We start from the raw sequence: 27,122 nt of genomic DNA on the forward strand, positions 1-27,122 counted from the left end.
CAGTGGTAATTATATGGCGTACATTGAAGGTGATAATTACAGTTAGTGTTAGAAAGTCATAAACACACACACACTTTTAGCCTTGGGGTTAAAGCAGGAGTTATGAAATCATAATGAATGGTCATCACTATTTTAGGCCCATGACTGATCATAGTCCTCACTGTGAACAATATCTTCTGTATCTCATCTCCATTAAGTCAATTATTATTATTTACATTTATTATATGCTTTGAACTGTGCGGAGTTTATCTATAACTGATAAATTGTGCATTGTGAAATGTTAAACAGTTTTTGAACAGTTCAATTCTGAGTATGCCTGTTATATAAACATAATAACAAACGTCCCCAAAGCAGCCTTATCTGTAGGTTATCACATATTTCCACGACAAACCAGATCTGTTATTTTAATTAATTACTAATAAAACATAAAATACACACACAGCTTACACAACTTTGTAAATTGTAGGATATTTAAAATTTCCTGTACTACTTCTTACTATTTGTTGCACTTGGCCTTTTTTTATGGGGAAGATTTATCCAAGCAAAATGGGTCCTATTTTGGGTGCAAAGTGCTAAGCATTGACACATTGTATTAGTTTCCAGCAGGATAAATCTCAAAACTTTGCTGCATTCCTTCTTGTAAGAGGATCTGTTTTAAGGTTGAACAGGGTGACACCACTGTTGCTTCCACATATATGTTTTGGTGAACATTTCTGATGTGAGGAAAGAAACTTTGTGCAAACCAGCCCCACAGATGGCCCTGTTGTTGCTGCTGCCATAGTCTAGCAGGGATTACTAATAATATACAGTGTGACAGCTCACTCTCCCAGGCACACACGTGCTCCTACCCACCACACCTTCCGGGTGACATCAGCAACACCCCCCGATCCCATTGGCAGACAGGTGTTCCTTCCAGATTCTGACCAATGGCGGGAGAGCAGCCACATGCTGAGCCTGAGCTCCTAGCTGAGTCCTGCCCTTTGCGTGCTGAGCTCTGGCTGGGTCACTTTCACTACCATGGAATCCACGTTTATTAGTTGACATTAAATCCACCTCCTTCTCTCCGCATCCATCTAGGGTCTATTTACCATCTTTTTTATTTCATTGATTTTTTTTTTTTTTTTTGCTGTGAGCCCAAGGTGACAGGAGGACACCATGAAGCTGATAGTAGGAATTGGCGGGTGAGTGTGTGCAGCATGGCTGCTGTTACTGTGTGTATACTATACTAACCGCTTACTGTACTCAGACACTGACTCATGGGGATCTGTCACTTTCACTGCTGCTGTACCCTCCCTGCCTGGGGCTCAGCATACAACATGCTCACTCTCATTTCATTTAAGAAGAGACAAACAGGGAATCGGTTTATTAGCCAACTATTGCTTTACAAAGCTCTGCATTTTATGTCCCATTGTACAGCGCTACGGAATGTGATGGCGCTATATAAATAATAAAATAATAATAATGTCACCTCTTTGCTGTAGCTGCACTGCCTTCATATTGTACTGGGCACTCAGATTTTATTATTCCATATGTGTTTTGGTTAATAGTTATTGTGTCAGTAAGGAAACCTTGTGTACGTACATTTGTTTCCTTCCTTCCTCCCTCCCTCCCGCCTTTCTGTTTTGAATCTATGTTTAGGGGTTATTCACTAACCCAGGACATTTGGAGATCTGGCTATTGAATTGGAACATTTAATTCAAATACATTCCAATTTATTTTATTTTTCCAATTCTTTCCTCCTTCTTTCCTCCTTCTTTATTTCTGCTGTTTCATTTGAAAAATAAAATAAATAAATGTTACTCTGTGTGTGTGCAAATATCTATCAATAGGGAGAGTGTATTGTGGCGCCCCAAATTTTTAAATACATTTTATTTTATTTTTTTAAATGGTAATGAATTAGTAAAGATACATAGCAGGGAATTATGGTGAAAATGTCACCCTAGAGAGGTTGTGTGGATGTTTATATGATGCCTCATAGTTATGGCTTAATTTTCACATTTATTAATTAAATTACTTAACTTACATTATATAGTACCTTGCACATTAGCATAGTCCATCAGGAATAGGTCCAATCTAATGAAGCCGCCTTTTGCTTTATGTAACAAATCATTACATTAATCTTAAATGTGACTCAACTTGTACAAACAAAACCCGCTTCCACCATTTTGTTGTAATCTGATTAGCTGTTTTATGGTTTATTTTTTTTCCCTCCTCTTTTAGAGGTGTGTTGCAATGCCAACAAACTTTCTAATGTCTCGCATTTCATTAGTTTGTTTGAACAAGAGAAAGTCTATAGTATGCAGTAGGATTTGAGGATTCTATCTAGACTCTTTCAGTAATTAAACCATTTCTTCTAACCAGCATTTTGCAAATGTTTGTGGATTTTTTTTTATACGGTTTGTTTTTACTAAATCGTTTACAACAATATTTTGTGTATGCTATAATACTATCATAACTATTAAAACAAAATACAATATTTAATTATTTTTTTTTTAAATCATGTGATATAACATCAGCTGGATTAGTATTTTCTGGGCTAAATTTTCACTTTTTATCTTTCTAGTTAAGATGTATGTGACAGCACCAACAGGAATATATTATTTTATTATTCGTATGTCCGCAACATATTCTGCTGTGTTTTACAATAATAGAATGGCGATAATTACAAAGTAGTTGACATGCGAAATATTAAAAGACGAGGCGTAGAAATCCCTGCTCAAACAAGCCTATAATCTAAGTATTCTAGAGGTCATATTTATTAAACACTGAATTGTACAGCGCTGTGGAATTTGTTGGCGCTGTATCAATTATAATAATTGTAGTGAATTGAAAATCTAATGGCAAAATTTAGGCAAGAAGAACTGATTCAGAAAATGTCTCAAACTGCTATTGGCAACACATTTTATATGAGCCTGAATTTTGCTATTCTGTTTTAATAGTTTCTTGAGTAAACCCCTAAGAATTAGATTGTTTATGTAACATGTCTATACATTTGAATACAGGTAGTGCGGGAGGTCTCCTTGCACAATGATATAGAATGTGATGGAACGTTTTAGATCAAATGTATTTCAGAGTTAATTACGAAAGTTTGCCATGGTGGGAATTTAAGTGAATATAAAATGCTGGGCCACAATAGCTGAAAGGTAATCAAATTTTCCATTTTGTCTACTTTATCCTAAACATTTGAATTTCCTTTTCAATAACGGATCGTTCACACTTTAGTAAATAACTCTACGCAGACACAAGGAGAGAACCCCTCTGGCTTGTTAATCTAAATTACATTTGCACTGTTATAGGACATGTCAGCTGCTGTGCCTGATCCATATGATGATATAAATATGCGTATTAGTATGCCATCAATGCAACTTGAGTTTAGTTTTAATTTTATACTTGCATGTAAAAGCTAAGTACTTTTAATGTATTTAAGATCACTTCTGACTACTCAGTATCTTTTGTAATTAAAGAGCAAGAAGTTATTGCTTCTGAAAGTAATTCATGCTCATTACTATGGATTAAAGGACCGGTAAAGGCACCCAGACCACTTCAGCTCAACGAAGTGGTTTTGGTGCCAGGACCCTCTAGTTCTAACCCTGCCGCTGAAAACATAACCGTTTCAAAGAAACTGCTATGTTTACACTGCAGGGTTAATCCAGCCTCTAGTGGAGGGGTAGGCAACCTTTTAGCAGCACTGTGCCGATTTAGGAGTGTGATGTCCTGTAGCGTGCCGGTCATTTTTTTTTTTTTTTTTTTAAAGTGAGGTGTGTATGCTGCCGTATTCTGCTTGTTATTTTTACTATGATTGCTTTGTATTGTTGTATTTGTGCGTATAGGAGCTATTATATTCTATATCTTCATTAGTAGTTTATGGTATCATGTATGATGCATATGAATGTGGGCTGTGTATGGGTGTTGCTTGTGGAATTGTGTGTGGATGGATATGACACATTGTGTTCAGTAGTGTGTGGGGGCTGTTTGGGGTATTGCATGTGGGGTTGTGTGCATGTATGTGGATTGTTTAGCGGGTTACGTTTGTGCGGATTGTGTGTATGTTTGTTTGTGGGCTGTTCGGATTATTTGTATGAGGGGAGGGTTATTCTGCATTTCTGTGTATATCTAGCAATGTGGGTGGGTTCCAGTGGGGACCAGGCTGGCCAGGTACAGGTCAAGGACAGGAGCTGCAACAGCAGCTGCAGGCTGCTCTACTACAGATCCGAGATCACTTCCTCTACGTGCTGCAATGCATAAATTGAGGATTGTCCTTCACCACCTTTTCTTATTAGCAGATATCTGAAGTTTTACTGGGACTACTGATAGGCCTGAGCCTGTTTGGCTCTAGCAGCCTTGAGTGCCGTAGGTTGCCTACCCCTGCTCTAGTGGCTTTCTCCCTGACAGCCACTAAGGGGCACTTCCGCGATTTACACTGAGTAAATCGCACTTATCTGATGCTGGACGTCTTCACGGAGTCCAGCATCATATACAAACCCCATTGGAAAGCATTGAGTGATGCTTTCCTATGGGCGGGACTGAATGAGCGCACAGCTCTGGCCACACATGCGCATTCGGCTCCATTCGGGAGCTGGCGGGGGGGGGGGGGGGGGAGAGAGGTCATCAGCGCCAAGGGAGCCCGGCACTGGATTAAGGTACGTGGCTGAAGTTTAGTGCAGAGTTAGAGGGGCCCTCCAAGACCCTATAGTGCCAGAAAAACTGGTTTGTTTTCCTGGCACTATAGGATCCCTTTAACTGTCAGGGAAACTGGATATCCGGTTGAAATGTTTGTGAATGTTTGCCAAAACACTCATGACTATACAAACAAGAATTTTCCATTCACTTTTTAATTAACATAATATGTGCAGGTGATGTATATCTTAAACTGCTGAGCTTTTACATTGTAAATTGACTTTGTTTTGTTTTCCTTTTTATTTAGTGTTACCAATGGTGGAAAAACTACACTAACCAACAGGCTTATTTCATCATTGCCTAATTGCTGTGTTGTACATCAAGATGATTTCTTTAAGGTAAGAAATCTACATATAGGGTTTGCTTCTGTTAGTTAATTAAACTTTAAATGTGCATACAACGTGATCAATTGGGTTTTCTGCTTAATAACATAAAGTCGATCACAGAGTACTTTTATCTGGCTAGTGTTTTTTTTTTTTTTTTTTTTTTTAATTCCTTTGTTTATTCTTTGATCTTCTGGGAGAATCTATATAAGGTAGATAGAGTGTGTGCCACATTTTAAGGTTCAATTCAAAATGTCTGTTTACATATTTGTGTGATGTCTACAAAAGTGGAACTACTTTAAAATGGCAGCCCATTTCCATTTGATTTATTTGCAAAATATATCCAAGTCCTCATTAAAATGCAAACTATGAATAAGTTTGACATTTTATTAGAATATTAGTTAAAATTGAATTCATATTGTACAATTTATATTTTGTGATAAATTTGTATATTCATTGTACAGCGCTACACAATTTGTTGGAGCTTTATGAATAAAAATATCATCATCATCACAGGAAAATCACTGATTTTATAACAATCTTATTGTAGCAAAGTGTAGATTTATTGCAGAGGAAGAAAAAAACCCCCCCCTTTTTTTTTTTTTTTAGTTTTTTTTATATAGATCTTCTAAAATATTCCAGTACAGAAAGTGATGTTTAAGAATATCAAGACTTTAGTTTAGAGTCTTTAATTCATGTTTAGGCAGTTGAAATGAATGCATCATGTAGGTGCTCGTAACAGTCACATAAAGATGTGCTCAAGGCAACATTCTTTTAACTGTCTGAGCTTGAAAGAGGTACTCGAGAAACTGATCTATTCAACGTGTGAATGAGGGGTGATATTTTTTTCATTTTTTTTTTTTATGCAGGAGTGTGTTTTTTGAGAATGGATGCATTTAGTTGTGTGCAGGGTTGTTTTTGTGTCAGTGTTTGAATGCAGAGGTACTTTTCAATGAATGAGGATGCACGTTTACACCGGTATATTCCTCTCTAATATTCCATCTGTAATTCTCGGAATCTGTTGGTGCTATATAAATGGCGATAATAATAATATATTTGTGTAATGGTGTATTTCACGCAAGGTGCAATGTTACATCTTGTTACATCATATGTCATCAGTGTGTTATCAGCTTGAACTTGTGTCAGCAGTATTATTCTGTCCTATCAATTGGTTGTAACACAAGGGAGAACCAGACATAAAGCAAGACAGGGCCTGTCCCTTGGCCACTCAAAAATTAAATTAAAATAATGGCACTATTGGTGGGGAGATCCTGCGATTTGAATGGAGACCAGTGCCTATGGTGTATACAACTGCAGATTTTCAGTTTGTAAATTGGATACTGGTCACTGTGCTGTTCATGATGCTGGAGGATTACCTATTGGCTACAATTGGACTTAAACTTTATTTGCACTATATATAATTATACCAGGCTGTGCTATGGATATATGCTGTATATGTTTTATATCTTAATGTTTGTAGCATCCTCTTTTCTACTGACAATTTCTGACAAAGTTGAAAAATTCCTATAAGTTTTGTTATACATTGTCATTGGTCAAATCTGTGCCATACGGACATAGCATTTTTATTTATTTATTTTTGGTCATAATTTCAGCCCCAAGACGAGATTGCAGTTGAAGATGGATTTAAGCAGTATGATGGTAAGCAGGTTCTTTCTTTCTTTATTTCCTTCCTTCCTTCCTCTCCCTCGTGAAGGGAAAAGATTTATTGTCCATTAAACTAGTATTGCATCAAATTATATCTTCGTCCCCTGAACTTCATTTTCAGTTATCACTGCCTTGGATATGGACTCAATGATTGACACGATTGACGCTTGGATAAAAAATCCAGTAAAGTTTGAACGCTCTCACGGCATTAACAATGTTTTGGACAGTGAGGAACCACATCAACATCAGGAAGAGGATAACCATATCCTTATAGTGGAAGGCTTCCTTCTCTATACCTACAGGTAGGTTTCCTTAATACATGCTGCTATTTATCTTATTATCTAGTCTCTTATAAGCTGGATGTTTGAAACAAAGGCTGTAAAATTCGTTTCATGATATGGATTTTTTTTCCCCCTCATTCCAGTTATGTGCACCTTGCATTACTTACTGTTTAGGGATTGGGCGAACGTTGATCTGACGAATGATTCACAAAGAAAACCTAACTTTCAATCGTCTGTGCTTGGGATTCGTGTTTTGTCTTTTTCTAAATATCAGTGTAAAAGATGCACTCGATATTTGTCTGGGGTGTGCATAAAAATTCTTATCCAGTTCACCTGAACATGCAGACTTGATATTCATTTTTGCCCTGGAGTTTTTTTTTGTTTTTCTTTTCTTAGTGTTAAATAAATTTAATTGAGAATTTAACTCCTCCTTTATCCTAATGAATATCCCATGGAACACCCCTTTGTCAAACCTTCGCATGGAATAATGATCCTATGGTTTGACAGAGGTGTGTAAAATGTAGTAGGGGTTTTAGTTATTGAATCTCCCAAGCCCACTTATTTGCTTTGTATAGGTGCCCTCCCATCCCAAAAATATACCTATTATAATTATTACTGGCATTGATAAAGCGCCAACAAATTCCGCAGCGCTGTACAGTTGGGAAAAAGATACAAACACAATAAGAACAGACTGATAAAACGGGTAGAGGCCCCTGCCTGTGAGCTTACCATCTAAAGGTTAAAATGGGGAGATGAGACCAGAGGTAGCACAATCATATTCAACCATAGTGTCCCCTAATTACCCTTTATCACACTACTCATAAAGTGTTCTTTATAGCCTCCTTTATGTACGTCAAAGCTCACAGAATTGAATATGTGGGTTGTTGTGTTTTTGTTTTTGTTTTTTTAAAACCTGACTTAGGCTAAATAATGGGGATTTAACTACAGTATATGATAATACATTGCATATGACTGCCACAACTCTCTCTGTGTGTGTGTGTGTGTGTGTGTGTGTGTGTGTGTGTGTTTATATGATTTGTATTTATTTTAAGGCTTAAACCTTTTTAAAATTCTAAATTTTTCACATTAACTCTTTTCAAATGTGAGTTTGTTTTGTTTTTTGACCTATTGATTTCATAGTGTTTAGCTTGTAAAGTATAATACATAATGGTGCTAATTCAAAATGTTTTAGGATATATTCCTAATCACGAATATCAAAAAAATATATATTTTTTTTTTACTGAGTACAAGACGTAATCCTTCCTTGTCTTTTGTAATCATGGCTCTTATTCAAAGCATTATGTTTGGTTAAACACTGATGCATACATTTTTTTTTTTTTTTTTAAATGCTTATTTTATCCTTTAAAATTTTGAGGTATATTTACTCCATATTTATTATCTCTGGTTATTATCTATGTTTGTCAATTATCACACTTCTGTATGTAAATTCGTCATTGAAAGTCTTGGCTAAATAAGGACTGTCAAAGCATTATATTTCCTATGTACAGCAGTGAATAAATGTTTATCCTTCAAGAGAAAATGAACTTATTTCCTCAGAACTCAATTGTTCTGGGATGACAAAGAAGTAAATCTATATTATACCAACAAGTGATAGTATAGATTAAAGGGGTAGCAAACAAATATTGTGAAAAATACAACCAGTGTATAAAATAACACAATTCTCCAGGAGATCTAAAATATAAAAAAAATCACACAATAGTGAAGTGTATATACGGAAATGAATAGTTCAGACCCGAAGGTAGAGAACTTACAAGACCATGCTGAAGATCTGCGCCTGTCTCCCTTTCCATAGGGTATATATATTTAGGACAGCGTCTCCTTCAAGGTGAGTTTGCGGTGTAACACAGCAGCAAATATTCAGAACATCCAATCCTCAAAGGAAAAAGATATATAGAGCAGTATTGTAACAAAAAGAGGATTTATTGATACAAAATGCACTTACATCAATGGAAGATTAAAACCGCTTGTCTCCACTAACAAGTGGTACCCAGGAGAAAATAGTCCCTCTGTGGTAAAAACAAACAAAAACAATGAAGAGCCAAAAACAAAAAGTTCTAGCTTGTATCCAACGTGTTTCGTCTTAAAGACGTCTTCAGGCATATGTCGTACAGTTCAACAGTCCTTTCCTTATATAAGCCTCAGAGGATCTTGAATTTGCCGTGAAAGAAATTCCTACTTCCGGGTTCCGTCTTTGCCAGTTGTTGATTGGCCGAACGTGATGACGTTTTCGGTCGTCTGTGAAGGGGAGGGCTACTTCGGCGTTTCACTCTGGAATGCATGCCGTCCTTTTACCTGAAAAGACACTTCCGCGTTCCACTGTGGAACGCACGGTAATCTCGGCAAATTGTTGGTATAGTATAGATTTACTTCTTTGTCATATTATATTGGTGTATGTGAGGTACACTTTTGGGTGTTTAGCATTGTTTTCTGGTATTTTTGGGATATTATACAGTACTTCTTTTTTCTATATCCATTGTTCTGGTCTTTTTGATATTATGGTTACCATTTTTTTTTGTTTTGCAGACCACTAATCGATATGTTCACCCATCGCTACTTTCTTTCAATACCCTACGATGAATGCAAGGCAAGAAGGAGGTAAATAGATATTTAACATTATGTCTTTTATGTTGCACATCCAGACTCCAAACAACATGACCTTTTGTTATTATTGTTTTGGCACTTGGTCAAGTGTTGAGTATAAATAGTTTTAGCCAACTATATACTGAACATATTAAATGTCAATGGCACCCTTCCCATTAATTGATATTGGCACGCAAACCTGCCAAGTACAGATGCATACCATTTTATAACTCCAATGTAGTACCCGAGGCGTCTCTGCATAGTTATACGTCTAAAGTATTGACTTGTTGCAAGATAATATGGCTAAAATAAATACTGTACTTATGTTAAAATACTTTGGAAGCAATATACAATGTGTTTATCACCTCAATCAGAACGCTTGTGAAAAAAATATGTGCAGTTGCAGTATGTCAAATATATAATATTAAAGGACCACTATAGTGCCAGGAAAACATACTTGTTTTCCTGGCACTATAGTGTAATAGGTCCCACCCTCGTGGCCCCCCTCCTGCCGGGCTGAAGTGGGAAGAAGGGATTAAAATCTTACCTTTCTCCAGCGCCGGGCTCCCTTGGCGCTGGGGACTCTCCTCCTCCTTCCGACGTCATCAGCTGAATGCACATGCATGGCAAGAGCCGCGCGCATTCAATCAGTCCATAGTAAAGCATTTTTCAATGCTTTCCTATGGACACTTGCATCTTCTCACTGTGAAAATCACAGTGGGAAGCGCTCTTTAGCGGCTGTCAATGAGACAGCCACTAGCGGCTGGATTAACCCATATGTAAACATAGCAGTTTCTCTGAAACTGCTATGTTTACAGCAGGCAGGGTTAATCCTACATGGACCTGGCACCCAGACCACTTCATTGAGCTGAAGTGGTCTGGGTGCCTATTGTGGTCCTTTAAGCATTTCTGTAACTGTTGAAAAGCGTTTGTCATAATATATGTGCATGTGGACTTCATAAACTGTTCTAAATCTGGTGCGATCACCATGGAAACCTTACATAATTCCTATTTGTATTGCATGGAACTACGGAACACAGTAGTTACAGTTAGGAACAACAAAGAAGATGAGCAAACTAGGATTATTCCTACAATTCCTTAAAGGGACACTATTGGATCAGGAATACAAATGTGTATTCCTGACCATATAATGTAAAAAAAAAAAAAAAAAACATTTAGCTGGTTTGTCTCCCTCCCCCCCCCCCTCTTACATAGGGTTAAAACTCTTATTTATTCTCGCTCCGCTCCCTTGGCTGAGATCTTTACAATTGACAGTCCCGGCCAATCAAATGCGCACGCATCAGTGCATCTTTTTGGGGAGCGTTCAGCATCTCCATGCAGTGTGTGAAGATGCTGAACGTCAGTCCTGCACACTGTGCATTTTGACCCGGGAAGTACTTCTAGTAGCTGTCTGAGTAACTGCCACTGGAGGCAGTATTTACATGAAAATGCCTGCAGGGACTGACTACTCACCAGAACAGCTGTAGTTGTTCTGATAACTATGGTGTCCCTTTAAATCTTTTCTTATCAGCAACACTAGCAGAATGTGAACACAAATCATTTATACAAAATTGCTTAGTCATTCTAGAACCTGACCTGAAATAACAGGCTGTATCTGTAGGGTGGATGATGTGCTATCTCTAGACTTGTCGAACAAGATCTTCTTTTTACTTATCTCTCCTGGAGCACAATTGTCCTATTTTGTAGGGTGGATGAGATATATCAGCCACTGTTTATTGAATTTTGTGAATTGCATACATTTCACAAAAAAATAAAAATTCAACTGTCTATATTCTTTTATTTATTTTTTGCTTTTTTAGTATCTATTGAGCTGCATTTTATTTTCATCACGTTCTACTACATTCGTTATATTGCTCTGGAACAGCTTTATACTCTTGAACCAAACACTGCACAGTTAGCCTTTGTTTTGCAATGTTTTTTAATTAGGTTTTGAATTCTATTTCTGTTGAGCTATGAAAGATGTGTGTTGAATTTTGATGGCTATAGACACCTCCTGAGTTACTGGAACTCTGTGCTACAAAACAAAGCATATTATCTGTGACATTGTATTGCTGCACAATTGTGTGATACACCCACAGGGTGGTTGTTATTATTATTATTATTATTACTACTAACATTTTAATAGCGGCAACATATTCCGCAGCGCTTTAGTATGATAGCAAGTGAAACTCACTTAAAAAGTTAGTTATGCTTCCAGTACTTTGGCCTAAAAATTTTAATTCACTTTAAATACTCACATTCGTAAAAACTGCTAGCACCCAGAAAAGAATAACAAAGTGGGACAAATAAAGTTCGGATTGATGCAGGACAAAGACACCATCTCCCATTGAGGCACTCTGGTTGGAGCTGCATTTAGCTGTGAATAGAGGAAGTGCATACTCGCTCTGTACACACACTGTAAAGGAATCCTCTAACAATATCATATTATTTATGAATAAAGCTGCATTCACATCTATCTCTGATATATAAACAACTGGGGTCACCGGTCTCCCCTGTATATAGAAATAAAAAAGACTTAAGGGGACACTCCAGACCCTTGAAGCACCCTACTGAAATGCTTTGTGTGAAGTGTGTCCTCTTTTTACTAAAAGTGCAGATTTTAACAGAAATACACTTTTATAAATTAATCTTGTCACACCCCTCCTCCAACCTCTCCCTCCCCTCCCTCCAGCTGTTACTTAGACAACTGATTATATTACTTCCTGGTTTGTTTAGCTCTTTTGGAGCTAAACTCAAGAGGAGGAAATTGTCCAGAGCACCTGCATTAATTCAATTATTGGATAACTATAGAAAGTCTGGGCCGAGTTACAAGGGGAGGGTCTGTAAAGGCAGCAGACAAGAGATCTGCAGCTTTTGAAAGCTGTTTTTTTAGGTATACGCCCAGTGGGGGGGAAAAAGCTAAATTAAATGCATGCATGTTTTCATTGTGGTAAATCTACTAAACAGTGATTTATTTATTTTGTACTTGGCCAATAGAGTGTCCCTTTAATGATGCTGATTACAGTTTACAATTGAAACTCCATGAAATGCTACAGGGTTTGACTCATGTTTGTTTTTTTTCTTCTTCTTCTACAAATGTACAGTTCTAGAAACTACACTGTTCCAGATCCACCAGGACTTTTTGATGGACATGTTTGGCCGATGTACATTAAGCACAAGAACATAATGGAAGAGTTAAACGTTACTGTTGGTAAGTAGGTTGCATTCACCTATATTGCTGCACTTTTCTGTTAAGTCATGCACATGACTTGCTTTTCTGCTTTTCGACAACCAAGCTAAATAGTCGTCTTGTTTCTAGAACAACTGGATGGAACAAATACAAAAGAAGAATTGTTCAACAGAGTGTATGGAGACATACTTAACATGATCAACTGCAAGGTAACACGTACTGTCCGTCAAGTATCCCATAATATTGCACCTTATATATCCTATACTGGATTAGAATAGCTGAAACTGCAACTCTGAATGCATTTTAATCATCTTAATAGAGCTGCTCTACCTCCAGTATTTGAAGTATGTTCTCAAAGCTAGATAATGCAAGTTATAACAATGGTTAGTACATCTATCTAAAAAAAAAGCTTAAAATGTTATTTGAGCAAATATATATAGCACTGACTTATCGGAACGTATACATTAACATAGAGAAAACAGTATTTGGCAGACATTCTAATGGCGATAGATACAAGAGGTGAACGCGCCTCTGCTCAAATGAGCGTACATTCTCTGTAGTTCTGGATGTTGTGGGATTGTGCTGCTATGTAAAAATCTTTTTAACACCATGTAAATTCTAATTGTTTGTTTATATTCCAACGGTATTATGTTTTGTTTTTATTGCAGGAATAAATTGAAGATGTTGCCGTTTTTACCAAGAAGATGCCTTTTTAACTTATATATTTGTATTGCACATGCTTCATCTGCTGCAATTTTTTAAAAAATACTGAAATGCATTTTAATATAAAATCTTTTAAGAAGCTGCTGTAAATTAGAAGCACTCCATCCGAATAAACGATTACTTGAATCACATTCTGTTTCCTCCATATTATTTGTAAAGGAATGTGTCATGTTTCTCAAACTCCATTGGGATTATTTAATGGTATTCTCCGTAATACAGGGCATTGTATGGAAAACTGTTTACTTTCATGTATGTGCTGCATTTTCCTGTTTTTATAAAAGTCGGCTCACTATTGTATAGTGCGACAAAATAATCCATCTATTCACCAGTTTTTATTCAACTTGGTATTTTACTTTTTTTTTTTTTTTTTTATATCATTTGTTAACTTTGTAAAATAACAAAACAAAGGAGTGATATTAGCAGGGAATAAAGCAGATTAGCAATTTAAAGGTTATATAACATTGCACGGTGGGAACAACCAATGAATGAGGTGAAAATGGAACTCAAATAAAGATGGAAGAGTTGCAGTGACCAATAATTTGGTGTAAATTCGGACATAATTATGAGACCTACTGAAAGGTTGTCCTAAAAGCAAAGCAACAGAAGGTACATACATAGCACCTACTGGCTTTAAGTGGGATTTCATGATCTCTGCTGTGTATTGCACTGTCAGTGGCTAGTGCTTCACCCCCTCTGTTTACAGGAGCATACTGACCAATGCTCATTAGAATTAGGAATATAACCGATGAGAAGTAGAGAAGGTGACTGTTGTGGTAGGCATATAGTAAGGGTAGAGAGTGATTGAAAGAAGGAAGGGGATAAAGGCTCTAGTACAGAAACGTTGACACTAGGTAAAGGGCAACTAAAATGGGGTCAGTCACAAAGAGAAGATATTTTTGATGGGATAGATGGTGACAGAACAGCAGTTCTCCCAGTGCATATTCATAGCCAATTGCAAGAGAGCGGTTTAATATCATCTAGTATTCAAATCTTAAATGTGAACTAATCCTAACCCGAAGCCTCATGGGATGAGGCTTTGTCCGGTGCGGAGCCATGTTGTTGATCTGGTTTCTTGCTCAACAAAAAATACAGGCCCTGAAAATTTGATGGAAATTTTAAATGCATGTAAATTGTATTTTGTAAATCATGAAAGCTAAAGGAAGTGTGTAATAAGTTATAACCCCAGTCATCATTTAACTTGTAAGAATAGCTGTAAATTATGCTCTTTTTATGGAGAACACAATTGTATGAATACACTGTGCTAGTGATTGAAAGAAGGGGATTGAAATGCATTGGGAGAAAAATCTATTTATTAATACTCTCCCACCAGTCAGACAGACTTTTCACCATCAAGAATTGACTGAGTAGGTAGAGACTTCCCACAGGAGTGTATGTATTCTAGTTGACCTGGGAACTCTGCTAGTGCTGGTTGCGATGTATAGGAAAGGAGTGACTGATGTCCCTCACAGCTCACCATATCTGACCAGGTCATTCTCTCATTATTCCTGACAGTGTGGCCACCCACCCAGGCTTCTTCCTGTCCCCCAGATACAACTCTTTAATACACATTTTATTATGGGCAAGTGACACAACTAGGTAAATTCTCTTCTGCAATAAACCCTCTTCTCTTCAACACCTTCCCTTCTTTGTAGGTGTCACGGCTCCCCACGATTCTGTCGGCGTGGCTGCACTGAAACACAGCGGCGACACCGACAGAAAAATAAAATCCTTACCTTGGTCGCAGCAAACCGCTGCTCGACCTCCTTCCATCCCAGTCCCCAGCGAGTACGGCGTTCCTAGAGACGCCGGCCGCTGCGGTTCCAGTTTTAATAGGAGACTTGCCTCCGCCCACATTAAAGATGGCGCCAATGTGCGTTCGACGTCACGTCATAGACGTGCACGCCCATTTTGGGGTCAGAGGTCCGAAACGGACAATTACAGCCTAAGGAGGGTTATTTAAACCCAAATTACGTTTGTTTGTTTTCCAGTGCCCTGTTGTAGTTTCCACTAGCTCAGGGATAGGCAACCTTTGGCTCTCCAGATGTTGTGGACTACATCCCCCATAATGCTCTTACACACATAATGCTGGCAAAGCATCATGGGAGGTGTAGTCCAAAACATCTGGAGAGCCGAAGGTTCCCCACCCCTGCACTAGCTGGTTATCCGAGAAGGTGTTCCTGATTGCGTTTTTCTGGTATTTGACTTTTTGGCTTCGTCTTGACTTCTCTGATTTCTAGTATCCTTAACTTCTGGCTTTCCTCATCACTGTCTCGTTCTGTGTCCCTGACCTTGGCAAGTATATTGACCATTCTCCGGTATGTTAAGTCCGGCCATTCTAAGGTTCGGTTAAACGTTATCCTTAGTCCTAGGTGTGATACTATCCTGTGTGCTGGATCAACTGTAATCCTGACAGTAGGTCTCTGACCAAGAGTCTAGACCAAAACAGGTTGATAATAATTCTATAATAATACAAAGTCCCTACTGACTTCTTGCTTCTTATTAACCTAACTGTGTCTACTCTATACTTGCTGTTCTTGTCTTTTGTTTTCTCCACATCCAATGCATCGTGACTGTAGAGCAGTGGTTGGCAACCTTGGGCACTCCAGATGTTGTGGGCTACATCTCTCCTGCCAGCATTATGGGTGTAAGAGCATTACAGGAGATTTAATCCACAACATCTGGAGTGCTGACGGTTGCCTACTCCTGCTGTATAACATTGCTTCTAGATTGTATTTTCAAAACATGAGTATTTATTAATGGTAGCCACCTGTCTGCTAGAAAATCCAGCTTCCTCTGCAAGAAATAGTGCATTGGATTTGCTGAGAATCCAAGGAAGCAGAGCGACCAACACAAGATAAAATGTAAGTAAATTGCTTATTTTAACCCTCGCAGGGGGGTGGGAAGCGGTCACACAAGTTAAATAGTTAGGACACTATAGCATTAGGAATTTTAAAAATGGCATTACTCTACCATTCCAACTAGAGGAACCTGGCCTGGGAGAAGGGCTGGCGCACTCATTGTTGCCTTTGCTCTCTTCTAGATACTAAGCATGTGACATTTTTCTCCCCACCCCCAACAAACATATATATATATATATATATATATATATATAATATAATGAAACCAAGTAGGACCTGCCAAGAATGGGGTACACTGACGTTGTGGCAGGCTTATGCAATATATGATCATATAATGTAACTAAAGCCCCATTTTTTTTTTTTTTTGCCTAGGTGAGGTGTTTTTAAATAAAACTATTACAATCTCTAAGATTTGAAATCATTGTTTAGTGAATAAGTGAGAGCGCTGGATTGTATATGTGTGTGTGTGTGTGTGTATATATATATTTATATATTATTAAATTTTTTATTTATTTTTTGCCATTCACCAGGTGATGCAAAGTGTGTGTGCTTATCCCTTGCAACATGCAGCACTATGCATGTCTCTTCCTAATGCTGTGTTCACATCCACACCAGAGGAACAAAGCCTTTAAACGAGGTGCCTGTTGCTTCTCTTTTGTACAGCACCGGAAAATAGGGTGACATATTAAATATAAAAAATTATTTTAAAATACCACACTCTCTCTCCTTTGTAACAACAGAAATGTGAAGGTAAAATAAAAACTTTATTTGTAACAAATGCACATGATTATATCGGCTCAACAACCAAATCTGTCATTTATAATGCTGAAATTCTGTTTCAGGTGCCACAATTTCCCCCCAAAAATGTAAATGAGGTTTAACTCTTAAAGGGATGTTACATCCTGCCCCACATGCCCAGATTGAACCCAGCTTGGAAACCCTTAAATGGATTTTGTCCCTTCCCTCATAATTCAATGGTATCCCAATGGCATGTTCTAATTAATGACTTGATTGAGGGATAAGCACAACTGAACTCTTTATATATCCTAAAGGTATGGATTGGCAAACTGCTACTGTCTTTACAGATAGTGGGCGTTGAGAAGATGTCTGCTTCCTTGTTAAAAGGGTATTACTTGAACCCAAGATGCATCAGTTTCCTGTAGGGAGCAGGTCCTCCCCAATATCCCCTGTAAAATAAATCAAAAAAGCAATGGTTTAAGTCAAACTACCAGAATGATTCATACATTTTCACTGACTAAATAAATACACAATCTGGATGTAGCAATAAATATATTACCATTAGGTAGAACATGGTTTATTTTCATAGCAAGCCATATATTTATTGATATACTTCAATAACTGACATTCCGCTGGTACAATACTGTTGATGCTTAAAATGCAATTGTGATTTCCCAGGTTATTAAATATTATATTTACTTATCCCAATATTTAATAAACACGTATTTAATACAATTAAATGCAGAAATCCACACCTTGGTTAGACTTTGAACAGTGAAAAGGTTACTCCAATAGTTTTGGGAGGGGGGGCGGCGTTTGGAAATCTGGAACAGCGTGCCCCCGATTAAAAAAATGCTGATTTCTGTGTGTGCAATGCTGTACATACAGAGTCCTTCAACCATGACCACTTCAAATCACCTTTTAAGGAGCTCCATTCATCTAAAGATGCGTTCTTACTGTCATGGAGTTGTCAGGAGGCCTGCTCTCTCAACTCCTCTCATTCTCTCTTTTATATAATTTTTTATCTTTTTTTGGTTTGATGGTTGTTGTTGTTTTGCTTTGTTCTTTCCTGATTCATGTTTCTTTATAAATAAACTGCAAAATGATCTGACTTATTTTTTCTGGGATTGCAGCTCGTAGTCACATGACACATGGAGAGGACACGGATAGGGTGAAAGGGCTTGCTGGTAATGCTGCAGAATAATCTTTGTATAATTCTGGGGAATATAGTAGAGTAATTTTACAAAGAGTATGGGTACATATCTCATTCTTCAACCCTCTGCACACTGTTCTACCTTTCAAACAAGAAGTGGATCGGGCAGGCTACTCCAACAGAGATATCCCAACATATTCTACCAGTAATACCTATGATCGCAAATACAAACCCTAAAGAAAGAAACCTTTCTTGATGTGTGTTGAGCAATGTCTGATTGGCTAAGCACAGCTAAGGCAAGATGACTTACTTGAGCAGAAGGTTCCAATAGAGAAACGGCATCATATCTGCTTTCATGTGATACATGGATCTTCTCTCTTTGCCTTGGTCAATGGGAAACGTTTCCAAAGGCTGTTGATTGTAGTCAAATTCTGCTAGAATCACTTTACTATAACCAGTCACCAATGGGCAAGAAGTGTAGCCATCATACTGTACGAGAAAATAATATAACTCACAATTATTGATAATAATGAATGGAGTCTGTTTATCTCTTGCAGACAGAACTCTATTACTACTTTGCATAGATAAGCAGTGATAATTTAGTAGCAGAATACAGGGGGGGCGGAGCCTCACTGCCAAGAGGACCAGCATGGCTCAGCAGGAGCTCCCGCATCTGGCCGCAGATTTCGGGGTAAATACCCTTTCTACTTGTGTTTAAAAGCCAGCAAACGGCAATAATCAAGACCTGGCAACACTGCAGCACGTGGTGATACCCCCACTGCTCAGCTCCACACATCCTGCTTACCTCACGCAGTAGTCACTGCTGGGAAACAGGCCACGAGGACACTTCTTTCAAAATGGCAGAGAGGCCTCCTACTCCTGAGCTCCAGATGCAGCAAGTAGCGCAAGTTGGACGGTCGGCATTCGACTAAGTGTCGCAACGTCTGGATGCAATCTTTGCCTGTTTCTGGGCGCAACTAGAGGCCCAAAACACGGCAGTACCACAAGGCCGGGAAAGTGGATGGAGAAGGGGCGAAAAAAGGGTCCGTGAGCCATCCTCGGGCAAAACTACTCACCAAGCGGATAGACCTCCAGCATTGCAGGCGGCGAACATCTCAGCGATCCTACCGCACCCCGCCGGGGAAGGACTTGGACTCAGCTATGAGCACCCAAGTCCGTAGTACATCGATGCAGGCCCTCCCCACAGCCCGGGGCTGGAGGGTTGCCACATATAGCCCCCTTCGCGGACTGACTCCAAGTTACACCCGAAAGTTCCCAAGCTTTGGAGTAGGCTAAAGTTGACTTTGTCATCTGGATTCAGGACTTGACACACATGGTTTGATAAGGGCCAGTGCTTACCCATTTTGTCCTAAGTTTAGTTAAATTTTAGTTGATCCTTTGTCTCATGCCCTACTCATATGACTTATGCATTGATGCGATTTCCCAGAGAGATGGCCTAATAGGGCCTTACACATATCTGCCTGTCCCCATAGCCCGAGCCCGCCATAACGCTACCTTGTCTTCACACTTACTTGGCTACCCTGGGCACCTTAAGCAGGCCTCCCCAGTCTGCCCACTACTGAAAATGCAAGGGGCCACAGTGGTTCACCTTTCAAGCTACCCTAGCTAAACGTCTAGTGATCACTCCTATGTTACACAGCCACTACACCTTACGAAGTGGGCTATAATATTGGGCAGCTTTACTGTTTCTCTTTACGTGTTCAATTTAATTTTATTGTAATGCTACTATTATGTCTTGCATGCACACGGTATACTGTAGGCATGTTAAGCACATACGAGTAATCCATGCTCATTATACGAAACTCAAACTTAACTACCGATATGAATAGCAGTAACTTCATGTTTAAATGCCACACTAACATAGTGCATACAGACGTACTTCCCTGCAGCTCATATGACCGTAACCAAACAAAAAAAAAAATCCTGGAAATGAAGCACAGTGGTTAATATCCACATGTAATATGTTTCATTGTGTCTTCTGCATATTCCTGCATGTGTTGTGACAATGCAGGATGCTGGGTTCACTTATGCTAGACAAAAATAAAGATTTACAAAAAATATCAGAATACATGCAAATCTATTTACCTTGCTGGTCAGATTTTCATTTTTCATCACCAAGGAAATGGTTTTATCAAGTACAGCGGATTGGGCGGCTGGAAACAAATACATTGTATTAATAATGTAGAAAATACTTTCATTATATTGGACTGACATGTTAATAAATATTAATCCATTAATGCATAAAGCAGGAGTAAGCATAGTTATTTTTTTTTAACAAAATAGTTATTAAAACGCATGCATTGACAGGAGCACACAATAGATAATAAAATGCATTCATTGACAGGAGCACACAATTAAAAAAAACAAGAATTGACAGGAGATAATAATACACATGCATTCACAGGAGCACACATTAGATGATAATACGCATACATTGACAGGAGCACACAGATAATAAAACCCATGCATTGACAGGTGTACACATTAGATAATAATACACATGCATTGACAGGAGCACACATTAGATATTAAAACACATGCATTGACAGGAGCACACATTAGATATTAAAACACATGCATTGACAGGAGCACACATTAGATATTAAAATGCATGCATTGACCGGAGTACACATCAGATAATAATATGCATGCATTGACAGGAGCTCACATTTGATGTTAAAATACATGCATTAACAGGAGCACACATTATATATAAAAACGCATGCATTGACAGGAGCACACATTACATAATAATATGCATGCATTGACAGGAGCTCACATGAGATATTAAAATGCATGCATTGACCGGAGTACACATTAGATAATAATATGCATGCATTGACAGGAGCTCACATTAGATATTAAAATGCATGCATTGACAGGAGCACACATTAGATATTAAAACGCATGAATGGACCGGAGTACACATTAGATAATAATATGCATACATTGACAGGAGCTCACATTAGATAATAATATGCATGCATTAACAGGAGCACACATTAGATAATATGCATGCATTGACAGGAGCTCACATTAAATAATAATATGCAAGCATTGACAGGAGCTCACATTAGATATTAAAATGCATGCATTGACCGGAGTACACATTAGATAATATGCATGCATTGACAGGAGCTCACATTAGATATTAAAACGCATGAATTGACCGGAGTACACATTAGATAATAATATGCATACATTGACAGGAGCTCACATTAGATATTAAAATGCATGCATTGACAGGAGCACACATTAGATATTAAAACGCATGCATTGACAGGCGCACACAGATATTAAAATACATGCATTGACAGAAGCACACATTAGATATTAAAACAAATGCATGACATGTGTACACATTAGATATTAAAAAGCATGCATTGTCAGGAGCAAACATTATATAATGAAACGCATGCATTGACAGGAGCACACATTAGATATTAAAATGCATGCATTGACAGGAGCACACATTAGATATTAAAACGCATGCATTGACCGGAGTACACAGATATTAAAACACATGCATTGACAGAAGCACACATTAGATATTAAAACAAATGCATGACAGGTGTACACATTAGATATTAAAACACATCCATTGACAGGAGCAAACATTATATAATAAAACACATACATTGACAGAAGCACACATTAGAGATTATAACGCATGCATGACAGGTGTACACATTAGATATTAAAACACATGCATTGACAGGAGCAAACATTATATAATAAAACGCATGCATTGACAGAAACACACATTAGATATTAAAACAAATGCATGACAGGTGTACACATTAGATATTAAAACACATGCATTGACAGGAGTTTACAAATGTTAACAAAACACATGAATTAACCTCTGCTGGGGTGAATACAGTTTTCAGTATATTGAAGCACTATATGTAACATTATGCTTTACAAGCAGTGCATGTCTGAGATAACCCAAAGGATAAGGGCAACGGAATGCCACAACATGGAGTACAGGCAGCTCAGCTGGCCGCTTCAAAGGCTAATGAAGGTTACTGGTGTTGTCCTTACATGACCTCAGCTACTACTTCTAGTCAGATTCATAAAACATAAATATCAACAATTGTTTTGCACTGGTTACTGGTGTAGTCCTTACATGTCCTCAACTAATACTTCTAGTCATAAAACAATTATTGTGCATTTAAAGACAGCCAGTACTCATGCTTCTGATCCCTTGTCAGTTCTCCACAATGGCTGGCAGAGTAAATAAACTCAGAAATGTCTTATCATATTGCTTTATTGTCACAGAGCAGGAGCTGGGATAGCAGAGATTGGTAGATTAGATTATTTTTCCAAATCAGCTATTTTGGTATTAAAGTTGCAATTCCATTGTAATTTATCCTGATTTCTCAATTTAATGAATAACCTCATTTGATAGATTGTGAAACACTTAGAGAATAAATTACAAAGGCAATTAATTAGATTTACTGTCCTTCATAAATCATGAAACTGCCTCGAATTGTTCCAATCCTGATCTCATTTGGAACAAGAGCAGATTACCCACGACGGCCCAGATAGCCATTTCTGGAGCAATTTACTGAATTTCTAGATGCCATCTTTCTACAATTTTGACAACAAAATGCATCGAAAACAGAAATCAACTGTGCTGGTATGAAGGCAAATTGATAAATAATTGGTGTTTGATAAATATCTGACATATAAAGTATGCCATTTAGATCATTTCTATGACACTGATTTCCTCCATACCAGATGAGCAATTCCCTGAAGTGATCCCAAGACTTACAGTTAGGTCCTTGTTAGGGTCATTATTAGCACAGTGACGCAGTTTTCAAAATTATGGCTCTGTACGCCACCAGTGACGCAGTTTTCAAAGTTATGGCTCTGTATGTCACCACAATGGTTTGAATGCAACAATAAAGATGTGATAACCCCGCCATTTTTGGAGTCCCAAAAGTAAACTGTACAAGAAACTAACATAGTAATAATTGTAATAAATAGTGACCATTCTTAATATTTGGGTTAAAATCTTTTGTAATGAATGGCTGCCCAAAGTCTGAAACCCGAGACATAAAGTTTGGTATTTCCCCTAGCCATACTTTGATAGCTCTTTACCACAGTTGTCTTAGGTTTCCACTTGTTTGGGGATCTTTCGGCCTTCAGGTTTGTCTTCAGCAAGTGAAACACAATTTTCAAACCCTTTGGTTGCTTTCGCAGTAGGTTTTGTATTACTGTCCATCTGACAGTAAATACCATCAATAAACTCTAGTGACCCAGTTCCACTGACAGCCATATACGTCCATGCCATAGCGCTGTGGTAAGCTTCACACAACGAGACGTTCCTACCCTTATCCGTACTTTTCTCTCCCCATCAATCTGGTACAGTTTTATCTGTCCAATAAAAATTTTGCAGAGCTGGACAGGCTTTTTATATATTGGTGGGCAACGTTTATTCTGGCCTATTCCTGTAGCTTATCAGATGTAGCACCTTGTAGTTAACCCTCTATATTAATTAGTTGTGTGTGTTGTTTTTCTATCCAAATGATGGGCTGCTTCACTTGCAATGACAGCACTTTGACCTCGTATTGAGCGTTTATATCAACAGCTTCCATATACAAACGGCAAATTCGGAATCAACTCCAAAAAATTGGAACCCTAAAAAGGATGGGACTACAAACATAACATATAAAACTTAGCCAATAAAATGTGGTTTCTCTTAACAATAAAACATACAACTGCCACTTTCACTCACACTTATCGGACATTTTAGAGGGGGTTGATTACCTATTGGGGGTACTAATTTTCATTATTCCAGTTATTGAGGACAATGGCAAGAGAACTGCATATGTTGGATCAAAACACCCATTATGGAAAATTCTCCAACTGACCTTTTATATCGGCTTAGTAATTATGACCTATACATTGCAAATTCCTTGTCAATGCTCCAATAAAGAAATACATAAAAAGTCTGCTTTAGGAAATAATTATCCTAGAATGTTTAAACATTGATTTAGAAAAAAAGCCACTTAAATAATCTAAAACAATGCACAAAAACACTCAAAACAAATTCAAATAGACTCAGGGATGTTCATTCAAATGTCAATTGTCAGACATTCAAAGTGACTTAAATATCAGCCCAAAACTCTCTCTTTTTTAAACTTGTTTATTTTGGTCTAAAATGTGAAATTAACGAAGAATTTACTTTGAACTTTAGACAATTGACACTTAAATAAATAACCCTGTTTCTGATAGTATAATTATTTAAAAAAAGAAATGTAAAATAATGCGTACTGCTTAATATTCATAATATCTATGTATTTGTTTGTTTTGTATCTTGATAACATAAAAGCTTGTTTTGGACATATTGTTTTTTCTGTATACAATGTGTCATAATATTGAATTAGAACGTTCACTGACTGTACAAACTGTGCAGAGCGTAAGGAGCAAGATCACTGTACAGGACTTATCAGCCACGTGATGCAGGCATGCAATCAAAAGATAAACACTCAACACTAACCGACCAGCTGGGAGAAGCCAATTCTGAGGATTGCCAAGAACAGATGTGCACTGTGTGAGTGTTCACACAAGTGCTATTTGCCTGGATTAGCTCAAAATGACACTTAAAATGAAATGGCAGAGAGGCATTAGGAGATATACCTATGGAAAATATTTTGTTAATACAAAATATTGGTTTAAAGCCCTGATTGTGTGCTGGTGCTAATGCTGATTACATTGTCTATTTGTTGTAAACAGAGGAATCAACTTGCATCCATTAATACATTTCAAATTATTGTGAGATAATTATATACACAGAGATAAAAAGCAAAACAGTGAGATAAATTGACTGATGTGAAATTATGATGATAATTATTATTATTATTACTATGATTACCTATGGCTGCTGCAGTTTTCGATGTTGGAAGGTTTGTGCAATCACCAATGCCAAACACATTGGGGTATTTTTTATGCTGTAGAGTATCCTTGCTGACATCCACCCAGCCGCCTGCATCTGCCACTGGACTATTCACCAACACATCTGGTGGTCCCATAGGTGGGGTGACGTGCAGCATTTCGTACTGTGAATAGAAGAATGGATGATGATTTCAAGAATTTTTTTATAATTTTTTTTGTAAATCTTTATTTATGCAGATTTTTTTTAACATTTACAAAGAGAAGGAAATGTTTAGAAAGATACAGAGTAAGCTCGCAGGCCTCTCAACATGATAAATAAATTGCAGTTCAATATGTATACTTGAAACGAAACCTGACATGTACATATTTCCAGGATTGGCTGTTGCGTAACAACGCTTAGGTACTTGTTAGCTGTAATTACCTAATTTAAACAATTATTCCCAGAGAGAAGGATAGTGTAAGTAAGAATAGGATGGACTCGCAGGCCGCTAAACAGGGAAGTTAATGTGCAATTCTATATGTACATTTGCTTCGGCATATGCCATTTATCAGTTACCATTGTCTGTTGTCTTAAAATTTGTTACTGTTGGTTGTTAGCATTGTTGAATATGTGTAGGGCCTAGGATAAGTTTCTGAGCGTTCATATTAGGATCGCCTTTTTTTTCGGGACTCCATAACCCCTCCTGAGTTTGTCAGCTGCCTAATGCCAAAAACATAAGAGTGGCCCCCTTAATGTAGAAGAGTGTAAGAAAGAAAAATAGAGGCGTAGGAGGAAGTAAGAAGGGAGAATGGTTCACGTCCGAGAGCCCTGAGCCCCCCCCAGGACCTTCCTCCCCCATATCATTCCACAGTATCTACTGATCATCTGCCCTAAACATGAACCACGGTTGCCATGTTTCTGCGTGCCTGGACCCCCTCCCTGCCAGGGAAGCAACCCTGTGAATCCACTCCTCCCGAGTAGGGAACTCCAATATACCGGTATGAGGGATTTGGCCGCATTTAGTAAATGGCGTAAGATTGAATTTCTTGTAGCGGGAGATCGGCTGTGAGGATATGTGCGGTAAAGCCAGTTCGGCCGACCATTCGGTTTCGTCTACTAGGATCGTTCTCACATCCATTTTGATCTGTTCCCAACATTGAATAATGTCCCGGCACTCCCACCAGAGATGTATTAGCATCCCCCTGTCCTCTTGGCATCTCCAGCAGGTCAGGGGCACTGAGGGGAAGATTCTATGAAGTAGGACTGGCGTGCTGTACCAGAGATATCAATTTATAGTTGACTTCTTGATAATGAGAGCTGTCAGAACTTTTATGCTGGCATAGGAGCGCCTTTTCCCATTATGACGGTGACAAGGATCTGCCTAGAAGTTCCTCCCATTGCCTTTGGAAGGTGTTGTTCACCAGATGGGGTCCCACCAGAAAGTACTGGTATAGTGTGGAGACTGCCCTGTCAAGCGTGTTGCCCTGCACACAGAGGTCCCTGTGCAACAGTTCTTTATGCGGAAGCGAGTTATAGTAATGTGTTAGTTGCATATATCGAAAATACAACAGGAACGTCCTTGGTCTACCCTCCAATAACGAGTCCAGTACCTGTAGCGACCTCTTTATCAGGGCTTTGCAGTTATGTATAAATATTCCCTCCCCCAGAAATGACCAAGCACTTGAGGGAAGTCCTCCCCCTATGTTGCTACTGTTCATTATTGGGAGTAGGGCGCTAGGGGTAGGTGAGATATGTGGAAGTTCTCTAATCGACTCCCACGTTCTCAATGTCTGCATTACCGAGTCTCCACTGTCCCTGTAGTTTCTCTCCCCCGATCCTCCCATCCATACAGCTAACTTCAAGCTCGCCCCGGCGCCCCCTATATCTAGGGCCACCCATTGTTTTTGTGTGTCGCTCTTGTGCCATTCAAGGATGTGCTGCAATGCCGTGGCCTACTTATACTTTTTGAAGTCAGGTAGTGCCAGTCGTCCCCTGTGTGGTGGCATACA

The 27,122-nt window shown here is 38.3% G+C and overlaps 2 protein-coding genes across 3 annotated transcripts in view; one reads left to right on the forward strand and one right to left on the reverse strand.

Moving 5' to 3' along the window:
* The first annotated feature begins 959 nt into the window (after positions 1–959).
* On the forward strand, positions 960–23,341 carry LOC134603237 (nicotinamide riboside kinase 2-like). Of its 2 annotated transcripts, XM_063449013.1 has the most exons (9): positions 960–1,181; positions 4,925–5,015; positions 6,614–6,659; positions 6,787–6,967; positions 9,491–9,562; positions 12,652–12,758; positions 12,867–12,946; positions 13,406–13,426; positions 23,329–23,341. In XM_063449013.1, the coding sequence occupies exons 1-8, from the start codon at positions 1,156–1,158 to the stop codon at positions 13,409–13,411; spliced, it is 609 nt and encodes a 202-aa protein (XP_063305083.1). In that variant the 5' UTR covers positions 960–1,155; the 3' UTR covers positions 13,412–13,426; positions 23,329–23,341. The 2 variants fall into 2 exon arrangements, with proteins under 2 accessions (XP_063305083.1, XP_063305082.1); XM_063449012.1 differs by lacking the exon at positions 23,329–23,341 and having other exon boundaries at positions 13,406–13,591.
* SQOR (sulfide quinone oxidoreductase) overlaps positions 17,064–27,122 on the reverse strand; it is a 66,852-nt gene continuing 56,793 nt past the window's right edge. Inside the window, exons 7-10 of the mRNA XM_063449011.1 lie at positions 25,114–25,297; positions 20,316–20,383; positions 18,520–18,698; positions 17,064–17,505 (exon numbers count right to left, since the gene is read on the reverse strand). Of these exons, the coding sequence (XP_063305081.1) occupies positions 17,448–17,505; positions 18,520–18,698; positions 20,316–20,383; positions 25,114–25,297 (489 nt within the window). The 3' untranslated portion in view covers positions 17,064–17,447. The remainder of the gene's footprint in view (positions 17,506–18,519; positions 18,699–20,315; positions 20,384–25,113; positions 25,298–27,122) is intronic.

The sequence above is a fragment of the Pelobates fuscus genome, chromosome 3 (assembly GCF_036172605.1).
Source record: "Pelobates fuscus isolate aPelFus1 chromosome 3, aPelFus1.pri, whole genome shotgun sequence".
Taxonomy (NCBI): Eukaryota; Metazoa; Chordata; class Amphibia; order Anura; family Pelobatidae; genus Pelobates; species Pelobates fuscus.

Excerpts from the sequence above, each read along its gene's own strand:
- LOC134603237 (XM_063449013.1), top strand. The coding sequence starts at position 1,156 with ATGAAGCTGATAGTAGGAATTGGCGG. Across the intron at positions 6,660-6,786 it reads TGGATTTAAGCAGTATGATG|TTATCACTGCCTTGGATATG; the intron begins GTAAGCAGGTTC and ends CTTCATTTTCAG. Across the intron at positions 12,759-12,866 it reads AGAGTTAAACGTTACTGTTG|AACAACTGGATGGAACAAAT; the intron begins GTAAGTAGGTTG and ends TCTTGTTTCTAG.